The following is a 21,739-nucleotide window of genomic DNA, read 5'->3' on the forward strand; positions in this document are numbered from 1 at the left end:
TTTTCTAGCTCTAACTAGTCCTACAGTATTTGCACTACATTCAAACTTTTTACACCAAAATGACCGGCTAGTTCCAGACATTATTGCTTGTATTCAGATTTTTTAAATATTCAAAACTTTTTTAAATATTCAACTTTTCTGTGGTCACACCATAGAAGGTCATGCAGGGAAGTTTCGTGGCACGTTTCGTGGAACGCTGTAGGACGCATGCGCAGGTGTTCACGGTCTATGAGTAGGATGCACTTCCAACGGCACGAGATTTTTAAGCACAGCTTTATCGCCTATGCTAACATGTTAGCGTTTTGCCTACTTTAGTTAACCTACGGATGCTATCCTGCACGCATGAGTAGGAGCTAATGGCACACAGCTACAACCACCGGTACAGATGTATGGACACACGGACGCTACAACGACCGATGCAGATGTATGGACACACGGAGGATAACAAATAACGTTACAGAGGTGAGGACCATTCCATAGCTAGCTAGCTATATAGTTAGTCAAGTTTTACTCATGACACTTTTACGATATGACTAATCTCTGGAACATAATCGCTACTTGCTGATTCTCTGCTGTATATGTAACCCTACGGTGCGCCATGGGTCTGGACGGTTTCGTGCTTCTTCTGGGCTATGTAAAATGGTTTAAAGGTAGCCTATATGGGGTACTCAATTCCGGGTTCACAATAGGGCTGGCAAATAGACTATTTTATAGAGGTTTATTTTAAGTTATAAATGGTATGGCGCCTGGTTGATAAGGGCACAAGGTTGGTAAATCTTCTTCTAAATATATCTGTGTGTGTATATATATATATATATATATATATATATATATATATATATACACACACACACACACACACACACAGATATATGTGTGTGTGTGTTTATATATTATATGTTAATGAATAGTTCGTTTTGTGAACTTGGTGAACTAGCATGTGTTACCTGCTATGTTAATTGCCATAGTCTATTATCTGCTATATGCTAATTGTATCAGCATTTTTCACGCCTCGTTAACAAGCTGTCTTCAGGCATTTTGTATCGTTGGTTTTAAACTATTGAGATGTGTTTGATGTGAAGAAGGCGGTAAGAAGTTAGCGCTCTTGTTTGTGGTTAAGCCTGTTTTGGGTTACTAGCTACATACATTGGCGGTTGTCCGCATGCATTAAAGACATGCCATTTGATTCTGTGGAGACCCGTGTTACAGGACCGAGCAACGCAAAGGCTGTGCCTTTCAGAATATACGCACGAATATAAATGAAATTAAAGCCCCAAGCGGCGTTGGGAGGGGTCCAAGCATTGGCACTATTGCGATTTTAAAATGTTTTTGTCCTCATGATCATATACCTTCACCCAGCATATCTACTGAATATCATGATGATTGTACAAAATATTGATGACTTATGGCCAATTTTGTGCTAAGAGACGCTGTTGGATGACTTAGTTGCGTCGCCATGGATGTGTCCTGGCCGCTTCCCGTAAAGGCCTTTACTATGTCGTAAGACTTAGATGGCCCGATGTGTATGTACAGCTGCAGCGCTTCCATGCCGCAACACTAGTGTTGTCACGATACCAAAATTTTGACTTTGATACCGATACCAGGTTTAGTATCACGATACTCGATACTGAAACGATACTGATTCAATACTCGGTACCTAAGGATACTGAAATTACCTTAATAGATCAGGAATGTAATGTCCACAAGGGTTGACCACATTTTCGAATTCATGGTTTATTAAAAACCTGGTTTATTAACAACCTTTAAGTTGAAGCCTGTTCAATAAGCATAGGCCCATAGTGTTACAACACTAAACAATAGAAAAATATATTAAATATATTTCAAAAATTAAACAGTTGTAAACTAAATAATCTTTAAACAGGTCTTTCACTTTTAAATAGATCTAAAAACAGCATACTTTAATAACAATGCAGCATCTTCCTAGAATAAAATATTTTCAAATTAGAACACCTATTGCTACTGAAGTGAACTGGGTGGAAGCTTACGCTGTATCAACGAGTGACTGCACAAGCGCAATGTCACCTCACTTGGCAACCTTAGTTGCTACTGCCATCTAGCGAAGATTCTGACAAATTACACTTTTCATCCTCTCGATCAGTAATGTGGGATACACATTTCCCTGGCTTTTACATTTGACACAAAACTACCGAACGTCGGAAAATTGTAATACCGAACCGTTTCTTTTTTTTTAAGTGCCGAAAAAGTGCTGAAATTTCGGAATACCGTGCAATGCAGACACTTATTCCAATCCATTGCTCAGTTTAGCAGAGAATGCACACTTCAGAGCACCTCAGAGACAGATAGAATAATAATACATATTTCAAATAATAAATAAGACATTGAAAAAAAACGAAACAAAAAACGAAATATCAACTCGCCATCCCTGCTACCTGCGTGCAGAGTAGCCTACCTTATTATTTATTCTGACATTGGCAGACTACAGCATAAATTGCGTCTTTTGTTTATATTCAATGTTAGTAATTGCAGTGAGGAACTGCAGCTGTAGACACAAGATAGTTTGTTGTGTTATGGTAGCAATGGAACGAAGCGGACTATATATGTATTACTGTCATTGTTTTATTATATCAGCATGTTTTCGCGCCTTTGCACAAAAACTAAAATACTATCAATAAAATGGTTTAGCTATTTCTCAGCATAATGACAGATTCAAAGACTAAACTAACTCACCCGATACTGCCTTCAAATGGATCCATGCCAAAGAAAAGTAATTATTCATCCTCTCAAAAAGCTTTTACTAACAAACTCTTAGTAGCCTACCATGCACTCTGGCTGGCACTGTCTTCCATTGCTTCCCCGACGTTCAGACCCTCCCCTCACTGATAAAAACTAGACCTTACGGTATCGGATTACTTGCGTCGCCAATGATGTATTCTAGCCGCTTGCCGTAAAGGAGTTTACTAGATGTCGTAACACTTTAGATTTGGAGCTACAGCTCTTCCGCACCCCAACGAATAAAAAGTCCAAATGGCGGGCAAACAATATGGCGGACATAGGTGGTCCCAATAGCAAAGTCGTAGAGCACATTCAGATGCATCGTTCGATTAAGTTTTGTGTTGATCTCACTTATGGTGTGGGAGTTATGACCTTTTGAACATGACCCTTTGTTATAGCGCCACCATCTGGCCAACATAGGTGATATTTAGTGCCTGAGTAGTGGGGGGCCATAGGAACCCACCTACCAAATTTGGTTGCTATAGGACTTATGGTTGTTGAGCCTCAGACACTTTTAGCTGAGAAAAATAATAATAATAATAATAATAATAATAATAATCCTAACAGATACAATAGGGTTCCAGCAGCTTCGCTGCTTGGACCCCTAATGAAACCGCAAACAGCCAATAATACATTAGAAGAATAGCCTCAGACTATATTGTGATGTATGGATGCACATTATATGAATACACATTCATGGAAGTACATTTTAATTCGGTAAATGTTTTCGAAGCTATACATTTAATATGCACTTTTGTTGGCTTAAACTCAGTAGCAAAATAAAGGGATACTTAAAAGAGACTCTGGGATTAGTACAGCCATGTGCATAAAGGTTGTTTTGTGTCATTTAAAGTAAATATATTTAGGCTATGTATTTTGTATTTGTTTTTCCTTTAGCTTTTACGGTGTGTTTATGATAAACAACATTAAAGGACTTCATAAACCATCAGTAAAGAGTCTGACCATCATTCAGCCTGGGATGCTACACCCTCATTGAAATGCATTGAGGCTTGAGGACAGTGCCAGTTGGAATTTGAAGCAAGCTGCACATTCCTTCAGGAATTGTAACCTTTCTAGTTTTGATTGTCATTGTTAAATAGGCCCTAAAACACTTTCAAAGCAGAAGTTCCATCTCATTTTAGGCAACCAGCTAACTCTAAGCCACAACCAAATGTATATTTGTAGGTTTTAATAAAAAAATATCCTAGCAACCCTATGACACCCTATGTGAAAAAATATCTCAATGTGGAAATCCGTACTCTCAGTTTCATAATCGATTGAGTCGGTTTTTTGATCCTTGCGCTCGGTTTTCCCATCTGTGTGTCCGGTTTTCCAATCCGTAGCCTACATTCAGCTGTGCATTACCTAATTTTTGCAATCCGTGCATTCCACTTGCGAATCCGTACACTCAGTTTTGCATTCCATTCACATGGTTTTGGAGTGCGATCACTCGGATTTAAATTGTCAAAGTAATTTGTAAATAAAGTGCCAGTGCACACTCGAGGAAACTCGACAAATAATGAAGCGATATGGTACAAGAACCAGTGGTAGCCGATATCATTCATGGCTCGGGCCTAGGGGGTAGGCCTAATGTTAGGCACGACTCGAAACGGAGAACCCCAGAAAAGCACCTAACAAAACTGATAGTACGCATTTCCTCAGAGATATTTTTTATTCATCTAGGGTGCCTTGGGGGCCACCAGAAATATCTAATCCAGCAAAAAAAAAACAATTGTCTACACAGTAAGAGAGCAAATTATTTAGAGTATTACTGACACTAGCTTAAAGCATGAAGCATTTTACTTGATTTGAACATTGTCATGGTGAGATAACACAACCTAACGGTGCCATGGGAAATTCTCACAGGCAGTTGTTTGAAGCCTGAGAATCATCAACGTAGGCCTAATCCATTATCCGTTATGATGAAGAAACTGATCAGACAATAAGGGAAGACGTCCTTTGTGCACTGGCCTGACTTCCGTTGTTTTTTTGTTTTTTTTTGGGGTGACTGGATGCTCTGAAATCCCATTTCAACGTGCTGGGAGAATGCTCGAAAAGAGCTAGAATATCGTCTCAGTTTTTATTCGTTACGGTTGCATCAAAGAATGCTGAACGTATGGGACGCAATATCCCTAGTTGTAGACTAAAACTCACCCCATACCCACAGTCATTTCTGATTAATGAGGGATATAAGCCATCCCAATCCCAATGACAGCTGGCGTGCTCAGTTAGCAGCCGAGCCTGTTGAGCCTGTTGGTGAAGAGCAGCGATATGAATCACTGCGGAGAAGACCTGGTAATTGGACACCTCGGGATGGGATTTCAACCCGTAAGACGAAAGAGAGGAAGAGAGATCTGGTGCTGGCAGTTTTTCCATTCACATGGTTTGCAAGTTTATATTGGTTTAAATCCAACTGACGTACTCAGGGTCACATTAAGTATCTTGTTTACGTTGTTGATACTGTTACAAGTTGCAGCTCTACATTATTCACTGTAGAACCGTTCACTGGAACTAAACTGAACAATGAAAGTCCAGCGTTCCATCCAGGATGTTAGAACCTGCCCCCTCCCCCCAAGCCTGATGGTGCAACCAGCCGTAGTCTGCAGCCTACCCACTGCCATCTCAGCTGAGGACTCAGAATGAGCCCTTCCATCAGTCTCTAACGAGGTCCATTGGGGGTCGGGAGTGCTACATAATCCGCCAAGACCAAGATCTAAGGTCCAGCTCCACTCATCAAGCACATAATGTTCAATAACACTGGCACTGATTGCTACTGACCTGTAATATACCAACCCAGAGCACCCATGCTGGGACAAATTCTCACAGGTATAATTCACAGGGTTGCTGGCTAGTTACATTTCAAGAAATGTCATTTTAGAAATAAATTGAAAAGTTCCCATGTACTTATTGCGATTTAGTTTCAATTCATATTTTCAGTGGACTAAATAAAAAATGAATTGACCCCAAAAGCTAATAAGTACAGTAGTATGTAACTTGTGAAAGGTTCCCAGGTGAAGGGTCTGGTTTCCACATAGATTTAATGATGGTACAGGGGCTCTGGTTAGCATGGTGCCTGTAGAGAAACCCACACTCTTATAATAATTGCATTAATCATTTACCATAGCCCTAGAGCACCGGGAACAGAATTTAAGATCTGAACATGACCCAAGGGAGCCCCTCGAGTTAACATTAGTTTGGGCAACATATAGTAAGAAAGGGAAGTAGATTTTCCGTACAAAGTGTTTTGTGACAGAATGGTGTATGAACCAATGGAATGGGAATTGAACAGTAACTTCCAACAAAGGACATGGTATCAATGCCTTTTTTGTTGTTGTCTGGAGCGCTTAGCATAGGACACTGAAATTGCCAACCCACTGGCTGATCACTGAAGCAGTTCTTAGATGTGCGTGTGTGTGTGTGTGTGTGTGTGTGTGTGTGTGTGTGCAGATATGCAGGCATGCAATATGAACAGTTTGTGATTATATCAAGAAAAACCAAGAGGCACCATCACATTTAGAAAAAAATTTCTATCATGTCTCTGGTTTTTTTCCTGCATCGTTTCATTCAAAAAATGTTTTTAATGACCCAGGCTTGTGTGATAAGGCTTCGTTCTCCGTTATCACATCGCAAGAACTGTCTTTGGCTTTGACTACGTGAATATTCATATTGTGGGTGCTCATGTTTTTTTAATGAATAAGCTACATCCCAGGCTCAGAAGGAACATTGTGTGAACAGTCTGTAATTCAGTTTGATTATGAAATATGAATGAAACAGAAATTAAACAAAAGAACAAAACTGTTCAAAGGTTTTCCATGGCTAGGTGGGGAATAATCGAGAAACTGGCCCTCTGACATGGTTCTAATCCCAGGGGAGTCATTCTTGTAATACCCTTGAACATAAGTGGTTAATTCAAATTTAAGGACTTGCAGAAGGCTAATTGTGCTCAACGAACTATTCTGAAATTCTAGTTGTGCTGCTCATTGTCACCACTGTGCCGCTCAGACTCATACACCCGGCAAACAAAACATGTGCCCCATTGTTGCTTACATGTGAGCCAGTGAGTATTTTCCACTGTAATGACCACAAATACTACAGGAGACTAGATTACATAGTAGATTTGATAGGCTGTTTAGAGGATGGACTTGGCTGGTAGGAAGCCCTCTAGGCACCCTAGGTGAAAAAATATATACCTTGTATGTATATATCTCATAAAAAACACGTTTTCAACATAAAAAAATGCCAAGTTACTCACACATACAAGACATACACCGTCTATAACTCATTCATTCAGACTGCCAAAATCCAGGCCATTAAAAGTATTGATATCAAAATGATGCCAAGTTACGGTAATACAAACAATATAGGCTATCTTGCCTCACTGAAATTAAATAAGATGCATTCCAAAGCAATGCTATCCAATATTTCCTCAATTCTTTCAAGTCACTTGGCCCTGTGTGTATAAGCATGCAGTAGGCTACATGGACAGGCCCAACATATGTGTGGATGGCTTTCTCACAGTGTTCTCATAGATTGATTGAATAGGCGTCTATATGTCCAATTTGTATTGGTATGTAGGCTATGTATTTCGCTGCCCAGCCTTTCTGTTGCGTGAATGATTGTATGTTTCTTGGTATAAATGTCTGTTTGTAAATGTGAATGTAACATGCTGCGAGGGAAATGTCCCCATGGGGATAAAGAAGTTCTCTATGTATGTATGTACACTATGTATTTTACATGCAGTATTTATTGTACGTAGCAAATATACAATCACTTGTACATTTACTGAAATTCAGTTCAGAAGCAAGTATAAACATATGTTTTCTGGAGAAATATGCTTCCTGTAGTTACTCACCAGCAGTTTTCTACATGAATTTCAATGTGTTCCATGAGGCAATTCAAAATATTTGACACTTTGATCTGACACAAAGTTTGCATGACATTGTAAAATGGTAAGATTACAAAACACAGGGCCAAGTGACTTGAAAGAATTGAGGAAATATTGGGTAGCATTGCTTTGGAATACATCTTATTTAATTTGGGTGAGGCAAGATAGCCTATATTGTTTGTAGTACCGTAACTTGGCGTCATTTTGATATCAATACTTTTAATGGCAGGCCTGGATTTTGGCAGTCTGAATGAATGAGTAATAGACGGTGTATGTCTTGTATGTGTGAGTAACTTGGCATTTTTGTACGTTGAAAACGTGTTTTTTTATGAGATATCATTTCTTTTTGCAAAGTGTTTTATTATCAGAGTGAGAAATGCGAAGTGACCCTGTAAGAAACGGTTGTGGATTATGGCTATCCTTGTGTGAATTTGCACAGTCTGATGAGCATGTACCGTTTAGCAGTTTCGGTTTGCTATAGGCCTATATGTAAAACAGTGGCTGTGACAAAGGGTGCGGTGGCATAAGCTTAAACGCATCAGAAACGCAGGTGAAATATGGCCAGTGTATGTACTCACGGATTTGACGGCCATCCAACGAGCCTTGATTGACAAAAGAATCAGCAAGCCCGTAGAATTAGAGCTCCCTAGGTTGCAACTTGTGTACCCTTCTGTCCTGCTCCGCTGTGTGTTATTTTGTGGAGATGCACTTTTAGTGTTTGTAAGGTTTATAAGGCATTTTGATAGGCTTATCTGCAGGTAGGAATCCTCTTCGCTGTTTTTCTAAGCTAGAACCGGAAAACTTGATAGTGGAGAATAGGAGCAGATGCATATGTCCCAGCAGGCTTTGCATATGAGAAAATAACAACAGTGTGAGAGAAATTAGGAGAAATTATAAAATTGCGTAGTTGAAACAATATGTTTTTAGTAGAATGGGCATGTAGGTGAAGGTTGACATGATCACAGACTATAGTGCAAAGTAAATGAAGTGACCATGAGCAAGCTTAGTTTCCTTATCGAACGGTATATATAACAGTCGGTATAAAGCATTAGTCGTTAAAGTGGAGGGTTAAGTGACGTGTGAAATCTATTGCACTGTTGTGCTTTATTGTAGCCGGTTAATAACTGAACGTGCAGACGTGCATAATGCAGTGTATACGTTCGGTGAACGGCGGGTAGATATGGTGCAAAAGCAATAATTGAGTAGTAGTAGATTATTAGTGAGGGTAAAAGCAGGTTAAAGAATCATGTTCCTAGCTGGGCTTGAACCTAGGACCCCATGTTCCCAAGACTGTAACCTTGCCCACTAGGCCACAGGCAGACTAGCTGTTTAAACTGGAAATGTTTCAGAGTAAAAAGGTATGCCATCCCAATGGGTATTTTGCGTGTGTATGCAAGTTTTTGATTGGGTCGTGTAGGTGAAGATTTGGCTGGTGTCGGTAAAATGTCCAATGGGGAGACATTTTGTTTGTGGGATAGGTGGCAGGAAGAAGAAGAAGAAGAAGAAGAAGAAGAAGAAGAAGAAGAAGAAGAAGAAGAAGAAGAAGAAGAAGAAGAAGAAGAAGAAGAAGAAGAAGAAGAAGAAGAAGAAGAAGAAGAAGAAGAAGAAGAAGGAGGAGGAGGAGGAGGAGGAGGAGGAGGAGGAGGAGGAGGAGGAGGAGGAGGAGGAGGAGGAGGAGGAGGAGGAGGAGGAGGAGGAGGAGGAGGAGGAGGAGGAGGAGGAGGAGGAGGAGGAGGAGGAGGAGGAGGAGGAGGAGGAGGAGGAGGAGGAGGAGGAAACGCAAAATCCCCTTAGTTTGGGGCTTTATTGTGTGGACATGTGAAGTTGTTTATGAAATCTGTCTGTTGAAATGGGGTCAGAATGTACAGAATTTAATGTTTTTAAGGGCTGAGTGTCTGTGGCTGTTGTGGTTATTTCTGTGGGGAACCCTGAAAAGTGCCAAACTCTCGGTGCTGTATAGGTATGGGGCATGCCCCCGCCAAGGCGTAACTTGGCAGGATGGCATACCTGCCATCCCAATATATATATATATAGGCTATATATATATATATATATATAATTAGGTCCAAACAAGTTTCTTATAACTTAATGAATTCAGCAGAATGACACACCATGCAATATATTAAAACATTATTTTTTAATTTGTTGTGTTGTCTTTCTTTGTTTAATTATTAGAAGGTGCATATTTATACCATTTTATAAGTGATATGGTACTGGAACCCCTTTTATACCATGTAGCCATGGCTAGGTGGTTTGCCAGGGATCTCCGCTTCAAGTCATGCCTGACATCAGTCCCCAGCCGTGCCAATATTCATTAGATAGGCTACCACGGGTTATTGTACCATATCGCTTTAATAATATCCTATTTCCTCATGTGTGAATTGTAGCTATGATGCTTCGTTTCTGACTTTCCTGCAATTAACCCTTTGTTTGCAAATGGATTCAACATTGCAAACCCGAGTGATCTCACTCAAACCGTAAGCACGGATTGCAACACTGAGGGTATGGATTTTTAAAACCGAGGATACTGACTGCAAAATTGCGCGCAAGGATTGCAAAACCGAGAGCACGGATTTTCATGTTGAAATATTTTTGTTATCTAAGGGGGTTTTGTGGATTGGCATAATCCGGAGAAGTAAATGTTGTCTACTCCTGGCGGGACAAGAGCTGACTTCGTCCTGTCCCTGGGGACTCCCTGTCCCAGTCTTAGGCATGGTCCCATGAGGTGTGGGCTGTTGGGCTCAGCCTGCACTCATATTCAGCCCCAAAATATCTTATCTTGCATATCCAGGTTTGATATTCAACAGGTTTTCTATGTGATTGCATAACCCTACTAGTTGGTATGATTTTGTACTCCATTGGTTTGAAAATGATTTTTGTCAGACTACCTGTTAATTTTGCATCATAAACTTCTACAATAGTCTACTTTCATACTTCATTGGGTACAACATTTTTTCAGAGAATAATGGAATCATTTCGCCACCTGCTGGCAGAAGTAACCAATTGCTGTTGCCAGGGACAACAAACTCGCAATGAAGGTTCACTGGCAATCTAAACTAACTTTTTATTTATTTATTTATTTATTTATTTATTTTTGCCTTTTAGTTTTTATGCTATAGTGTTCTCCAGTAAGAGTGTACGAGGATTGTATATCAATATTTAATTTGACTTACAAAAAATTCAACACCAAAAACAATAAATGTCATTCTGTTTAGATTTGTTTTCCATTTAAATAATAAACAACATCATCACAAACAAGATTCCACAGTTTGTGATGCACAGATCTTGTCATTTTAATGCAGTGATATATGGGAGGATTTTTGGTGTCGTATCTGGCAACCAAACTTGTCTCATTTCAGGTTGGCTGCAGCCACTGAGGAATTCACTGAATCCTTAGCGCAAAGGGCCCTTGGAAAAAATGAAGACAACACACCAGTCACATCCTAAAACCAGCTAGCATTCATGACAATATTCTTCCTTAAAAACACACTTCTTGAACCCTAATTCCTTTAATTCTGCAGCAGCTTTGAGTTTATAGCACAGTTGGATTACAAGGTGAAATAGATACAATACAGTCAATACAATGATCTGAAAGTCTCTCTTGCCATTTCATGCATGCTACCCCATTTCATATCTTTTATACTTATATTCCATGAAGAAACATCTTTAGAAAGAAGAAACATAAAAAGTACCTGCATCTGACAGTATTGAATTTTCTGGCCACATGATGTTTGATCCACTGCTCAGCTATGTAACCATTTTTTAAGCTGAACCATGGCTAACCTGGTTGGAGAATTGTGATGAATTGCATGGAAACAATCTTAATTTTAATCCCAATGGATCGCTCACAAGTACACGTACAAATTTTACCATCTCATTTTTGAGACTGGCAAAACTTTAACAGTACCATTTGCTTCATGGGTCCTTTTTGGAATCTGCTTGTGCCAATTTTATGTGACAAAATAACCTGTGTCAGAAATGGCAATATAGGTGACAAAAGATTTTAAAGTTAATTTTAGAAGTAACCAATGAGCAGGAAACAGCTGTATGACATTTATATTTATAATACAATTCCGTGAGCAGCCACTGAAAAGAATCGCATGGGAACATTTCTTGTCTGTTTTCCATATCGCTTGAATTTTCCACAGCCTTTCTGCCCTGCCCTGGTTGTCCTGATGGCTTAGTTAAACAACCAAAGCATGACCTGCCCGTCGTGATGCAGCCCGGTTCACCTCATACCGACTCAGTGAACGACTGAGGGCCCGAGCGCTGGACTCCCTGGTGGCTCAGTCGGTAATGGATCCTGCTTTGAGAAGAGTTGGGGCCCTATCACCCAGGTGTCACTGGATGTCATTGGATGATTATGATCAGGAGATTGCAATGCAGGGATGCAATTTTCTTTGTCCCAATGGGGGCAGAGTAGGTTAATGCTAGCCCGCGCACCATACCATCCTTTGAAACGACACTCTTCTGTTCTGTGTGCAACTGGCAATTCCAAACTGGGGAGTATAAAGCGGAACTTGTCCCTGAGCAATAAAAAGGCTCACACTAAAGGTTATAATGTACTGGCTAACTACACATTTGGCTTAATTAGTCTAGGGGAATACAATTCCTCTGGCTATGTAATTATTATTTGCCGCTGGATTTTAAATACTTTGTGATTAGCAAGTGCAAATCAACTGCTGTGCTCCATCCAAGCTGGCGCATTTATGCGGCTGCTGCATGATTCACATTGTATCATCCTGTTTCCTGACTCCCCTCCAGGTTCTGTCTGCTTGGCACACAAGCCTGCAGTGTTTTACAGGAGTGAACACATTGTGCCTAATGTGATCGAATGGGAGAACATGAAGGCCAGTGTCTGTAAAGTGCCTGTTGTGGTACAATGCAATAAACTACACACTCAATTGCAGCTCTGTGGTTTCCAGCCATGACACGTGTACAGGAAATGAAAACTTTATCTTCCATATATGGATGTGTCCATGATGAACCACAGACACAGGGAAATAAAAATCAGAGTTTTACCACTGGCTATTGTCTTGGTCTGGAAAGGCCTAACACAATATCAGCAAGCGAGATCAGTGTATGTCTGCAAGCATTTCTTAAGACAGACAATAAATAAAATGAACCCTAAATCCTAAAGGTATTTCTACTTGACAGTTGCTGCAGCTGCATAAAAACGGGATGATAATCTCAGAAACCACCTGTAAATGGGGCCTAGGTGAAGCTGTGTGGCCAAATGAAACTATTAAGAATATATAACTGAATAAATTGAACTATATTTTATTTGACATAAATTTGAGCACTCGCATAACAGAGAATCTCATTATAAGAGAAAGAAAGGTGACAAGTGTCCTTACAGTTATCTACATAATAGTTAAACAGAAAAAATAAAGAAAACATTGTGAAAAATCTTAATTCTTCAAGGAGCAAACCACGATCAGCTTTAAAGGTAAATCTACTTCATGTTGCCCCTTCACTCGTTTGGGGGCAAGTTTGGTTTAACCTGCCAGGGGTACAAGCCCCCTCCGGCTTAGCTCTCAGGGTCATGGGAGTACACCAGCCTTACCGTCCAGGAGAGGCATCTATGACATTATATTTGAGTAAATGTGAGAGAAAATTGGCTATGTTGCAACAGTGGGATTCAATTCACAGTAGAATCAGTTATTTTTGGGTAATAACACAATACATGGCAATATAAGAAACATTCATATGTCGTGCCATTCATGCAAATATCTTGGGGGCTTTAGCAGAAGAATTTCATTAAGATTAAGATCCAAAGGAAAGCAGGCACCAGATTCAATTGAGAACTGAGCCTCTTAGCTCACCAACAGCAGCCTTTCCTTATGCAGATCCAGAGTAAAGCATATCATTTATTTGATGTGGGATCTTGAAAGCACCCCAAAGGACGGTGCTGAGGGAACCTTAAAAATATGCCACTGTGTAGTAAGTGGCAGTAAGGAGAGTAATAACTCAACAGCCTCATAATCCAGGCATCAGCTGCAGCTCAGCTACATTGATAGTTGCTACAATACAGTGAATAAAGCATACATCATAGGGAGAAGTATTTTCAAACATGCAGCAGCAAACTAAATAGGAGGGCTGTTTACCTGGACTTAAATGCAGAGATTGTCTCTGACATGCACACATAATGAGACCAGTGATTACATCATTTCAAGGCACCAAAGCCCCACTGCCAGTTTTAGTTTTTGAAATTTTAGTAGGAATCGGGGCTGCTTGGGACCACAAAAGTCTGTAAGGATTATGGAAAATAAAGGATTCATCCAAGTGAGAAAGGTGCTAGCTCGTTTAATGTGTCGTAGGTAAAGAAGTATAATTTTGCAGTCTGCTTTGCTTTAAGACTGTTCTGGTGAAGCTGAGGCCTGCTTTGGACCCAGGGCTATTTTAAAAGTGACAGTTAGCAGAACTGGTTTGAGTCAGAAGAGGAAGGAACAGATCTGCTGCCGGATGGGGCCAACCTGAGGAGCAACAGCACAGACAAGCACAGTCTGTTGTGCAGAAAGGGATTGCATCAACAAAAATGACAACAGTGCGAATTGCGAGATCTGTCAAGCAAGAAGCAAGAGGCAAAGAAAGGCTGCCTACAAGTGACAAAAAGGGGAAGAGAAAGACTGAGACAGGGGGCCTTTGAACAGGCTCTAGACACAGAACACAGTGTCTGGAAAGGAAACAGAGAGACACCTGTGAAACTACCGAGTTTTGACGCTGCATGACAAAAAGGCAACAATGAATCAATAGGTGGGGATGAAAACTTGTTAGTGGGTCATGTGGAGGTGAATGAGGGAGTGGTTGAAGAGTGTAATAGAAATGAGGTTGGTATGCACTATTTGAATGCAGAAACAGATCATGATGTAGTGAAGGACGTGTGATTGGTGGACACTTTTTGTGCAGAGATGTTTTGAGGAGAGACTTTTGGGGACAGACTTCACATTCAATTTTTGGTATCAGGTTACTGGGATCTACATTTTTGGGAAGTAAAAACTCCAGCCTCCCATCTGAGTAGTGAGAGTTCCTTCAGAGAGACCATAGAAAGTCAGAAACAGAGGGGTATTTATTTTTAAGCTTGTTTGTGATTCTTGCTTTATGATTTTAAGATTCGTTGTATCCTCGCAAATGGTGCATATAACCTGTAGAAGCTACAGTACAAGTCACACTTTACCTACCTAGCTGTGACTGCATGATTATTTACTCAAATATTTTTTCCTCATATTTCTAATTAAGAACTTTGGTTGAGAGGTCTCTTTAAATTATGACTAAATGTGCATAGATCTCACAATAAGTCATAAAAGGTGTTTGAGATTGAGCCCATTAGCCTATACTGGGGTGGACCCACACATACCAGCAGCATCTATTCCCCTACATATAGTGCAGGCAAGATGCATTAAAGCAGGCCTAACATAATTATAGTGGGTTAGGAGAGGTATGATTACAGAGGAGGCTCTACAGCAAAAAGAACTATTTGGAGAAATTGAGTCTGCAGCTCATCAATCCTTTGAAAACGTAGCGCAATATGAAATTCAAGTTTATTGTAAAAGGACATCATAGCAATAAAAAATTATGAATCCATAACATTGTAGTGAGAAGTAGACATACATACACAAACAAAGGTCTAAGAATGTAACAAAGTGATGTTTTACATGATTCACTGATGAAACAGCTTGAGGGCAAGAATGACAATTGTTGTCTTTTAGCTCAACTCAAGAGCTCACCAAAATGTCTTTCTTTATGCATTTCTATTAAAATCCTTGCAAGCCTTCTGGACTAATTTGAAAGTGAATAAAAGGCCATGTGTTACTGGCACCAACAACCATGCCACGTTCAAAGTCACTTAAATCACCTTTCTTCCCCATTCTGATGCTTGGTTTGAACTTCAGCAGATCGTCTTGACCATGTCTACATGCCTAAATGCATTGTGTTGCTACGACATGATTGGCTGATTAGATATTTGCGTTAACGAGCAGTTGAATAGGTGTACCTAATAAAGTGGCCGGTGAGTGTATTTCATTAGAACAGGCTGAGTTTTGCTGGAGATACTATAGACTACTGGTAGAATCTGTCAAATTTACTTTGAAATTTTAAAAAAATCTTGTTTTACAGTATGTGAGGGAAAACCTTCACAGCATTTGGAAAGATCACGACAAATGTACTGGAGCAAAGAATAAATAAATAAATAAATAAGTAAATAAATAAATAAATTGCCTAGCAAAACATTTAGTATTTTCTTCTGCAAAAAGTGGGTTAGACTTTGTGTTCTATTACGAAATAAAAAAAAGTTATGGACATCCCAGTTGCCCCGAATGCAAACGTTCCATTGTAATATGATTTTATTTTCACATGTATGGTCCAAATAAAACTTCATCTAACGTCTCCCATATTCACAAAGACAAACTCCATAACCATTTCACGATCAGGGACCAACTATTAGGACTATGCTGAAGACGGTTTAACCTCAAAGAGCGCTGTACTACAGTGGTGATATGTGCACTGTCGAAATTTTAGTCCTCGGGTCTAGAATGCACTACCCATTGATTTACATGGAAAACGGGGCGCATGATGTACAGAACATTTTTGTAAGTCCACACCGAAAAGTCTTATCCACTGTGACATTTTATCCCTTGCCTTTGCAGAAAATATCTCTTTTCCCTGAACATTTTTCTGACTGCTTTTACAAGTCAAAGCATTCGAAACAAAGTCGGTCTTCGTGTGTGGGATACAAAAACTCCAAAATCATCAAGGGATTTACTTTGGGTTTCCCGATCTAACGCACATTTACGCACAGCGCAGAGGGAGACGGCGCTTCTAACTAACTCAGCCTTGAGGAACTTCCACTACTTCTGAAAACAAAAAAGCGCTGCTGGGCGGTACATCCCTGGGCTATAATAAACTCTTTAATATTTAAGTATGTTTTATCCGCCGATTAGATCACTGCTCTTTGTTTGGTTATTTGTTCCTTCCTGCGGAACGGAGAAAGCGAAACAGAAGAGGGACGTTGAATTCGTGGAGAAAGTAAGAGCTCCTCCAAAATCCAATTTTCAAAGTTCACATTTTTATTGGGATTTTTTTTGCATGCATGCATATAGCCTAGCATTATAACCTGGCATTATGTTTACCAAAAGAGTAAATTACATTGGTATATATTTTTTGCGATTTATCAAAGTCGTCATTTTCATTCCTCCCAAATCCACTGGCAGACCGCCGTATATTACAATAGAATAATTTTAATTTCATATCAAGTTAAATTATGTTTCAGCCGGACGACATGGCTTGTTGCTAATTCGGGCATTTTACGCAGTCGTTTAAGTTCCATCCTAAACCTCCTTTTATTTGCTATGATCGATCGACTGAGACACTCTAATCCTTTAGTGCACAGGAGGAGGTGATGGTGGCCCCCAAAACTGTACCCGGCACCCAACAGATGCTTCCGTGGTAAACTTTGAACTCACTTTATGTAACTACTGACATAATTATGTGCTGTTTGAATGTATGTCATGTCTCTGTGTATGTGTGCTTTTGAGGTTTCTGCAGGACAGTGTTGATTTTGAAAAAAATCTATAGGTACCTCAATTAGGTCCTGTGTCCAAGTGATGTAATGAAGGTTAATAGAAACATCAGCTGTTTGCATTTAATTATACAGAAACTCCTTTAACTCCCAGTGCTACTCAAACAGGCCTGTCACGAATCAAATGCACACAAAATGTTCAATTTAAAATGCTAGAGTTGACTTAGTAGCACCTGGTTGTTCATTCCTGGTTGAGGTCCATCCATTCCTGGCATAATTGCCCCTATAAAGTACATAACGCACTTCAGGTAAAATGTTCAATGTGAGCATTGCATGACCTGAAAGTGTGCAGTACGAACTTTATCTTTATCCAGTACTAACTCATTACTGCACTACCACGGTTTTATTGTGAACACTGTTGCAAGTATCATTGCTTTAATTGGATATGCTGCCCAGTAGCCCAGTTATGTCATTTTAAATGTAAGTGTATTCACAAGGTTAAACACAAAACCAAGTATCTTTTTCCTTATAACCTTTGTTGTTTTCAGAAAGAAACCGTTCAAGTTGTGTGTTTTTCCATAAAATGACACGATGTTCCTGATGGTAGACCTCCGTCATGTGAGCTCCAGTACTAATGTCTGTCTGGAAGTACACTGATGCATCATTACTTCTTCCAGGACCAGTTCTCAGGCAATTTATTTCCATGGTGACTCAATGGCTAAAACAGACCAACTGAATCACATGTTCATGTAGACAACAGTTTCAGACTTAACTCCTGCCGGGCTGCTTGTGCACTTGTTATCACCCCATCTTATTGCATAATTTCTTCAATACATTCTCTAATATTGTTGTGTGCAGGGCATAGATACACTTTTTAACTGTACGTTTAGTTTTGAAAACTCCAAGGTGATAATCAGACAAATTTATTATTATTATTATTATTATTATTATTAAAATTTCCAAGAGACACAGCAAGGTTCTCAAATTCTATTCCAGAAAGGCTGTAGTGCCTGTTGGTTTGTTGTGCATTTCAGCATTGAAGTTCTTAATTGAGTTCAGTTTTTGAGCATTGCAGGAAGGTAGTTTAAGATCCCTGCCCTATAGGAACTGACAGCATTATTCTTGACAGTGCAGGTTTGGATTCCCTGACCCATGGGCCTGGACAGCTGAAGAAGTGTTTGGTCTGTCTGATCCAAGCTCTTAATTACACAATTAGATTGTTGTATGACATCCTGTGGCATCAAGGTCAGATTGCTTGAGCCCAGGAATTAAAAGGAGATAAGAGTCCATTTTGTAAAAGGTTTGTTTTGGCTATGAAGGCTCTTCAGGGCATCCCTAAGCAGGAGAGGAGTCATCCCAAACCAAATTTTTGCCCTTTTATTTCCAGTACAGTAGCTGTCTACAGGGCCCACCCGGCACCCCCGGCCGGGACGGGAACCCAGGTGTGAACGGTATCCCTGGGACCCCGGGCATCCCGGGCCGTGATGGGCTGAAAGGGGAGAAGGGGGAATGCGCCACAGAGAATGTCCAGGAGCACTGGAAACCCAACTTCAAGCAGTGCGCCTGGAACTCCCTCAACTATGGCATCGACATGGGCAAAATCGCTGTGAGTCACAGCAGTGGGACAGACTGACCAACACCAGCAGTCAACATGATTTTACTGATACATTTATCTGAATGTACACAACTGTATGGTATATGCATCCAGAACTGAATGCAAACCTGACTTATTTTACTCAGAGAAAATCATGCATTGGAAGGAAATACACATATGGACTTGGGATAGTACTTGCGAGTAAACCTCACGAACACCTGTCATTAAAACTTTTTTGATTCTCATATTGTTTACACTGTCATTAAACTTGTTTCATTATGATTAAATCGTTACAGACCCAGATAAATTGCAACTTAGAATGTTAACAAACTTTCAATAATTTTTAATGTTTAAATTTTTTATTTTGATTGTTTGAAATTGTTTTTGTAAAACTGTAGCTGTAAAATAAGTGAGTCTTTGATTGGCCATTCATCATGTTTGAATCAAGACTTCCATGGGCCTGCGAGTCTAGCAGCCAATGAGGGCTCAGATCAGAACCTGGTATCTTCTAGATACTGATGTTCCTCTGTCATGACAGAAATTATTAATTAAGGATGAGACCGTAATGGCATTACCTTATCAGTACAAAAAAATGTGTCACTACTTACAATTTCCATCAATATTTCTGGGACCCCTGTGGGAACTACCAGGAATGAACCATTCACCACTGACATTATTTTATTGCTTGGCACCAATGTGCTCCATGGTTGGTGGAGCTCCTCCCTGTTCTTCCTACGAGTGGTGACATCATGACCATCTCATTCCTGTATAGTTACCCGTGTGTCGCGCGTGCCTCCCGCAGGACTGCACCTTCACCAAGCTGCGCTCGGACAGCGCCCTGCGGGTGCTCTTCAGCGGCTCCCTCAGGCTCAAGTGCAGGACTGCCTGCTGCCAGCGCTGGTACTTCACCTTCAACGGGGCCGAGTGCACGGGGCCCCTCCCCATCGAGTCCATCATCTACTTGGACCACGGCAGCCCCGGCTTCAACTCCACCATCAACATCCACCGCACCTCCGCAGGTGAGGGGCCCGTCCCGTGTTCAGTCTGGGGTCAGGGGTTCCACCCTCTGCATTTCCCTGTGGTTTCATTCACCACAACCCAGAATTAATTTCTGAAATTTTGCACACTTTCTTGTAACTAATGGCAATGGATTTGTTCAAGTCAATTGCCCATTTTTGAACATTTTTCTTCAAAATATTTAGCCAACAGTGTTTGAATTGGCTTCAATTGGTAATTGAGTAGACACGATGACCTTATTTTGAAATGGCAGCACGTATTGGAGGAACATAACTCATAGCATTACAGCACCATTTTTTCAGGGAAGTCATTTTCTGAAAGGAAAACTTAAAGGATAGTGGTTTGTTTTGTTCACCTTCAAGGCAAATAATTTGAACTTAATTTTTATTAGAGTGGCTAAAATAGACTTTGCTATATGAAAATGTTGTTCAGGAATTATCAATACATTTTTCATTTTGTTAGAACTTAACTATACTGCTATTTGAAAAATAACACAGACCTCTCATTTTTGTAAACTGTATGTAGTCACCAGATGGAATGTACAGTAATGATATTTGTGACTGGTAGCTCAAAGCTGCAAGAACGGGTGCAGTACACAGTAAATTGTGCAAAACTAAAACTACAGGACCTACAACATGGCAGTTTATATATTTTAGTTGAAAACTACAAGAGAGATGAATTGTTCAGGGTTATAATATCACATTCCTTTCTGCGCAAACAGAAGAGATTTTGTCATTCTCAGGCAGCAGATGCTGATATATAACTTGTCTATACTGTAATTATAGCATAACCAGAGGTATTTCTGTGTCCCGGGTGGTTTTGGGAGGGCTGGAGAGACCTTCATCACGTCAGTTCAACAGCGTGCATTACAATTAGCTCCTGCGGGAGAGGCTCGTCATTACGAAAGAACAAAACAAAGCGATGACTCGCCATGCGGGTGGGTGAGCGCTGCGGATGTTTGCTGACCTGTTGCCGTGGCCTGTTGTGTCCAGTTGAAGGTCTGTGTGAAGGGATCCCTGCCGGTCTGGTGGACGTTGGCATATGGGTGGGCACGTGCGCCGACTACCCCCGAGGGGACGCTTCTACTGGCTGGAACTCCGTGTCCCGGGTCATCATCGAGGAGTTAGTGAAATGAGGCCTTCCTTTTCCATACCCCAGCCAACATGGGGCCCACCATATTTTTACACATTGTAATTCACTTCATGCTAGGACCCCTGACTGAATCAGGTGACACTATATATTCAAGGGCAAGCTTCTCTTCTAATGTTCTTCAAGTGCTACAAGTTATGGTTTAAATATTGAATTTCACCTGAGGACTGAGACTCTTGTCACAGGAGGAGACATTATTACTAAAGTATAATCTGTGATTGCTATGTCAAGTTTGAGGAGATTTGGTTCTACCTAGAGCGCAGAAAAACACCATTTGCTTGGAATTTATCATTTACTTTCACTTAACTGGCAAAATTTATTTGATCTTACCCACTGCCATTTTAGGTATTTTCCAATGCCAATTGTCTATAATATTTTTATTTATCAATGTTCATAAATTCTAATAAAAATCACTTTTTATATCGACAATTTCATGTGACTGTCACTTGCTTCGACATCATATATATATATATATTTTTTTTAAATGTTTTTTATATTGTGCCAATTTATTCCTTCGAGTAAAAATCTTCTTGCTGATGTAATGGCCAACTTTAATCAAAAAATCTTGAAATGAACAAAATCTTGACAGTGTATAGTTTTATCAATCTGTATAAAAAATAAATTTCACTGCTAATTGTGTGTGTGTGTGTGCATGCATATACACCATCAGGATGAGAATACTCTTATCTTGCTCTTATCTTTGCTTGCGATAAAGCTCTAATCCTTAAATTTCGGTCAGACTCCTGGATGGCCTTAGGAATTGTGTTGAGGTCAGTTCCACTTCAATTCAAAGAACGCATGTAAATTAAATTTATGCATTGAA

The 21,739-nt window shown here is 40.1% G+C and overlaps 1 protein-coding gene across 4 annotated transcripts; it reads left to right on the forward strand.

Moving 5' to 3' along the window:
• The first annotated feature begins 406 nt into the window (after positions 1 to 406).
• LOC118233179 (collagen triple helix repeat-containing protein 1-like) lies at positions 407 to 21,345 on the forward strand. 4 transcript variants are annotated; one of them, XM_035428586.1, is made up of 5 exons: positions 16,127 to 16,663; positions 17,021 to 17,083; positions 18,544 to 18,762; positions 19,553 to 19,769; positions 20,760 to 21,345. In XM_035428586.1, the coding sequence occupies exons 1-5, from the start codon at positions 16,559 to 16,561 to the stop codon at positions 20,900 to 20,902; spliced, it is 747 nt and encodes a 248-aa protein (XP_035284477.1). In that variant the 5' UTR covers positions 16,127 to 16,558; the 3' UTR covers positions 20,903 to 21,345. The 4 variants fall into 4 exon arrangements, with proteins under 4 accessions (XP_035284481.1, XP_035284477.1, XP_035284478.1 ...); XM_035428588.1 differs by having other exon boundaries at positions 16,524 to 16,663; positions 18,549 to 18,762; XM_035428590.1 differs by lacking the exons at positions 16,127 to 16,663; positions 17,021 to 17,083 and adding an exon at positions 407 to 462.
• The last annotated feature ends 394 nt before the right edge of the window (positions 21,346 to 21,739 follow it).

Source organism: Anguilla anguilla, chromosome 8 (genome assembly GCF_013347855.1).
Source record: "Anguilla anguilla isolate fAngAng1 chromosome 8, fAngAng1.pri, whole genome shotgun sequence".
Classification (NCBI taxonomy): domain Eukaryota; kingdom Metazoa; phylum Chordata; class Actinopteri; order Anguilliformes; family Anguillidae; genus Anguilla; species Anguilla anguilla.

Bases quoted from the DNA above. Each gene is read 5' to 3' on its own strand.
- LOC118233179 (XM_035428586.1), top strand. From the start codon at position 16,559: ATGTTTTATCCGCCGATTAGATCACTGCTCTTTGTTTGGTTATTTGTT. The intron at 16,664-17,020 runs GTAAGAGCTCCT...CTAATCCTTTAG, and splicing joins ACGTTGAATTCGTGGAGAAA to TGCACAGGAGGAGGTGATGG. The intron at 19,770-20,759 runs GTGAGGGGCCCG...TGTTGTGTCCAG, and splicing joins CATCCACCGCACCTCCGCAG to TTGAAGGTCTGTGTGAAGGG.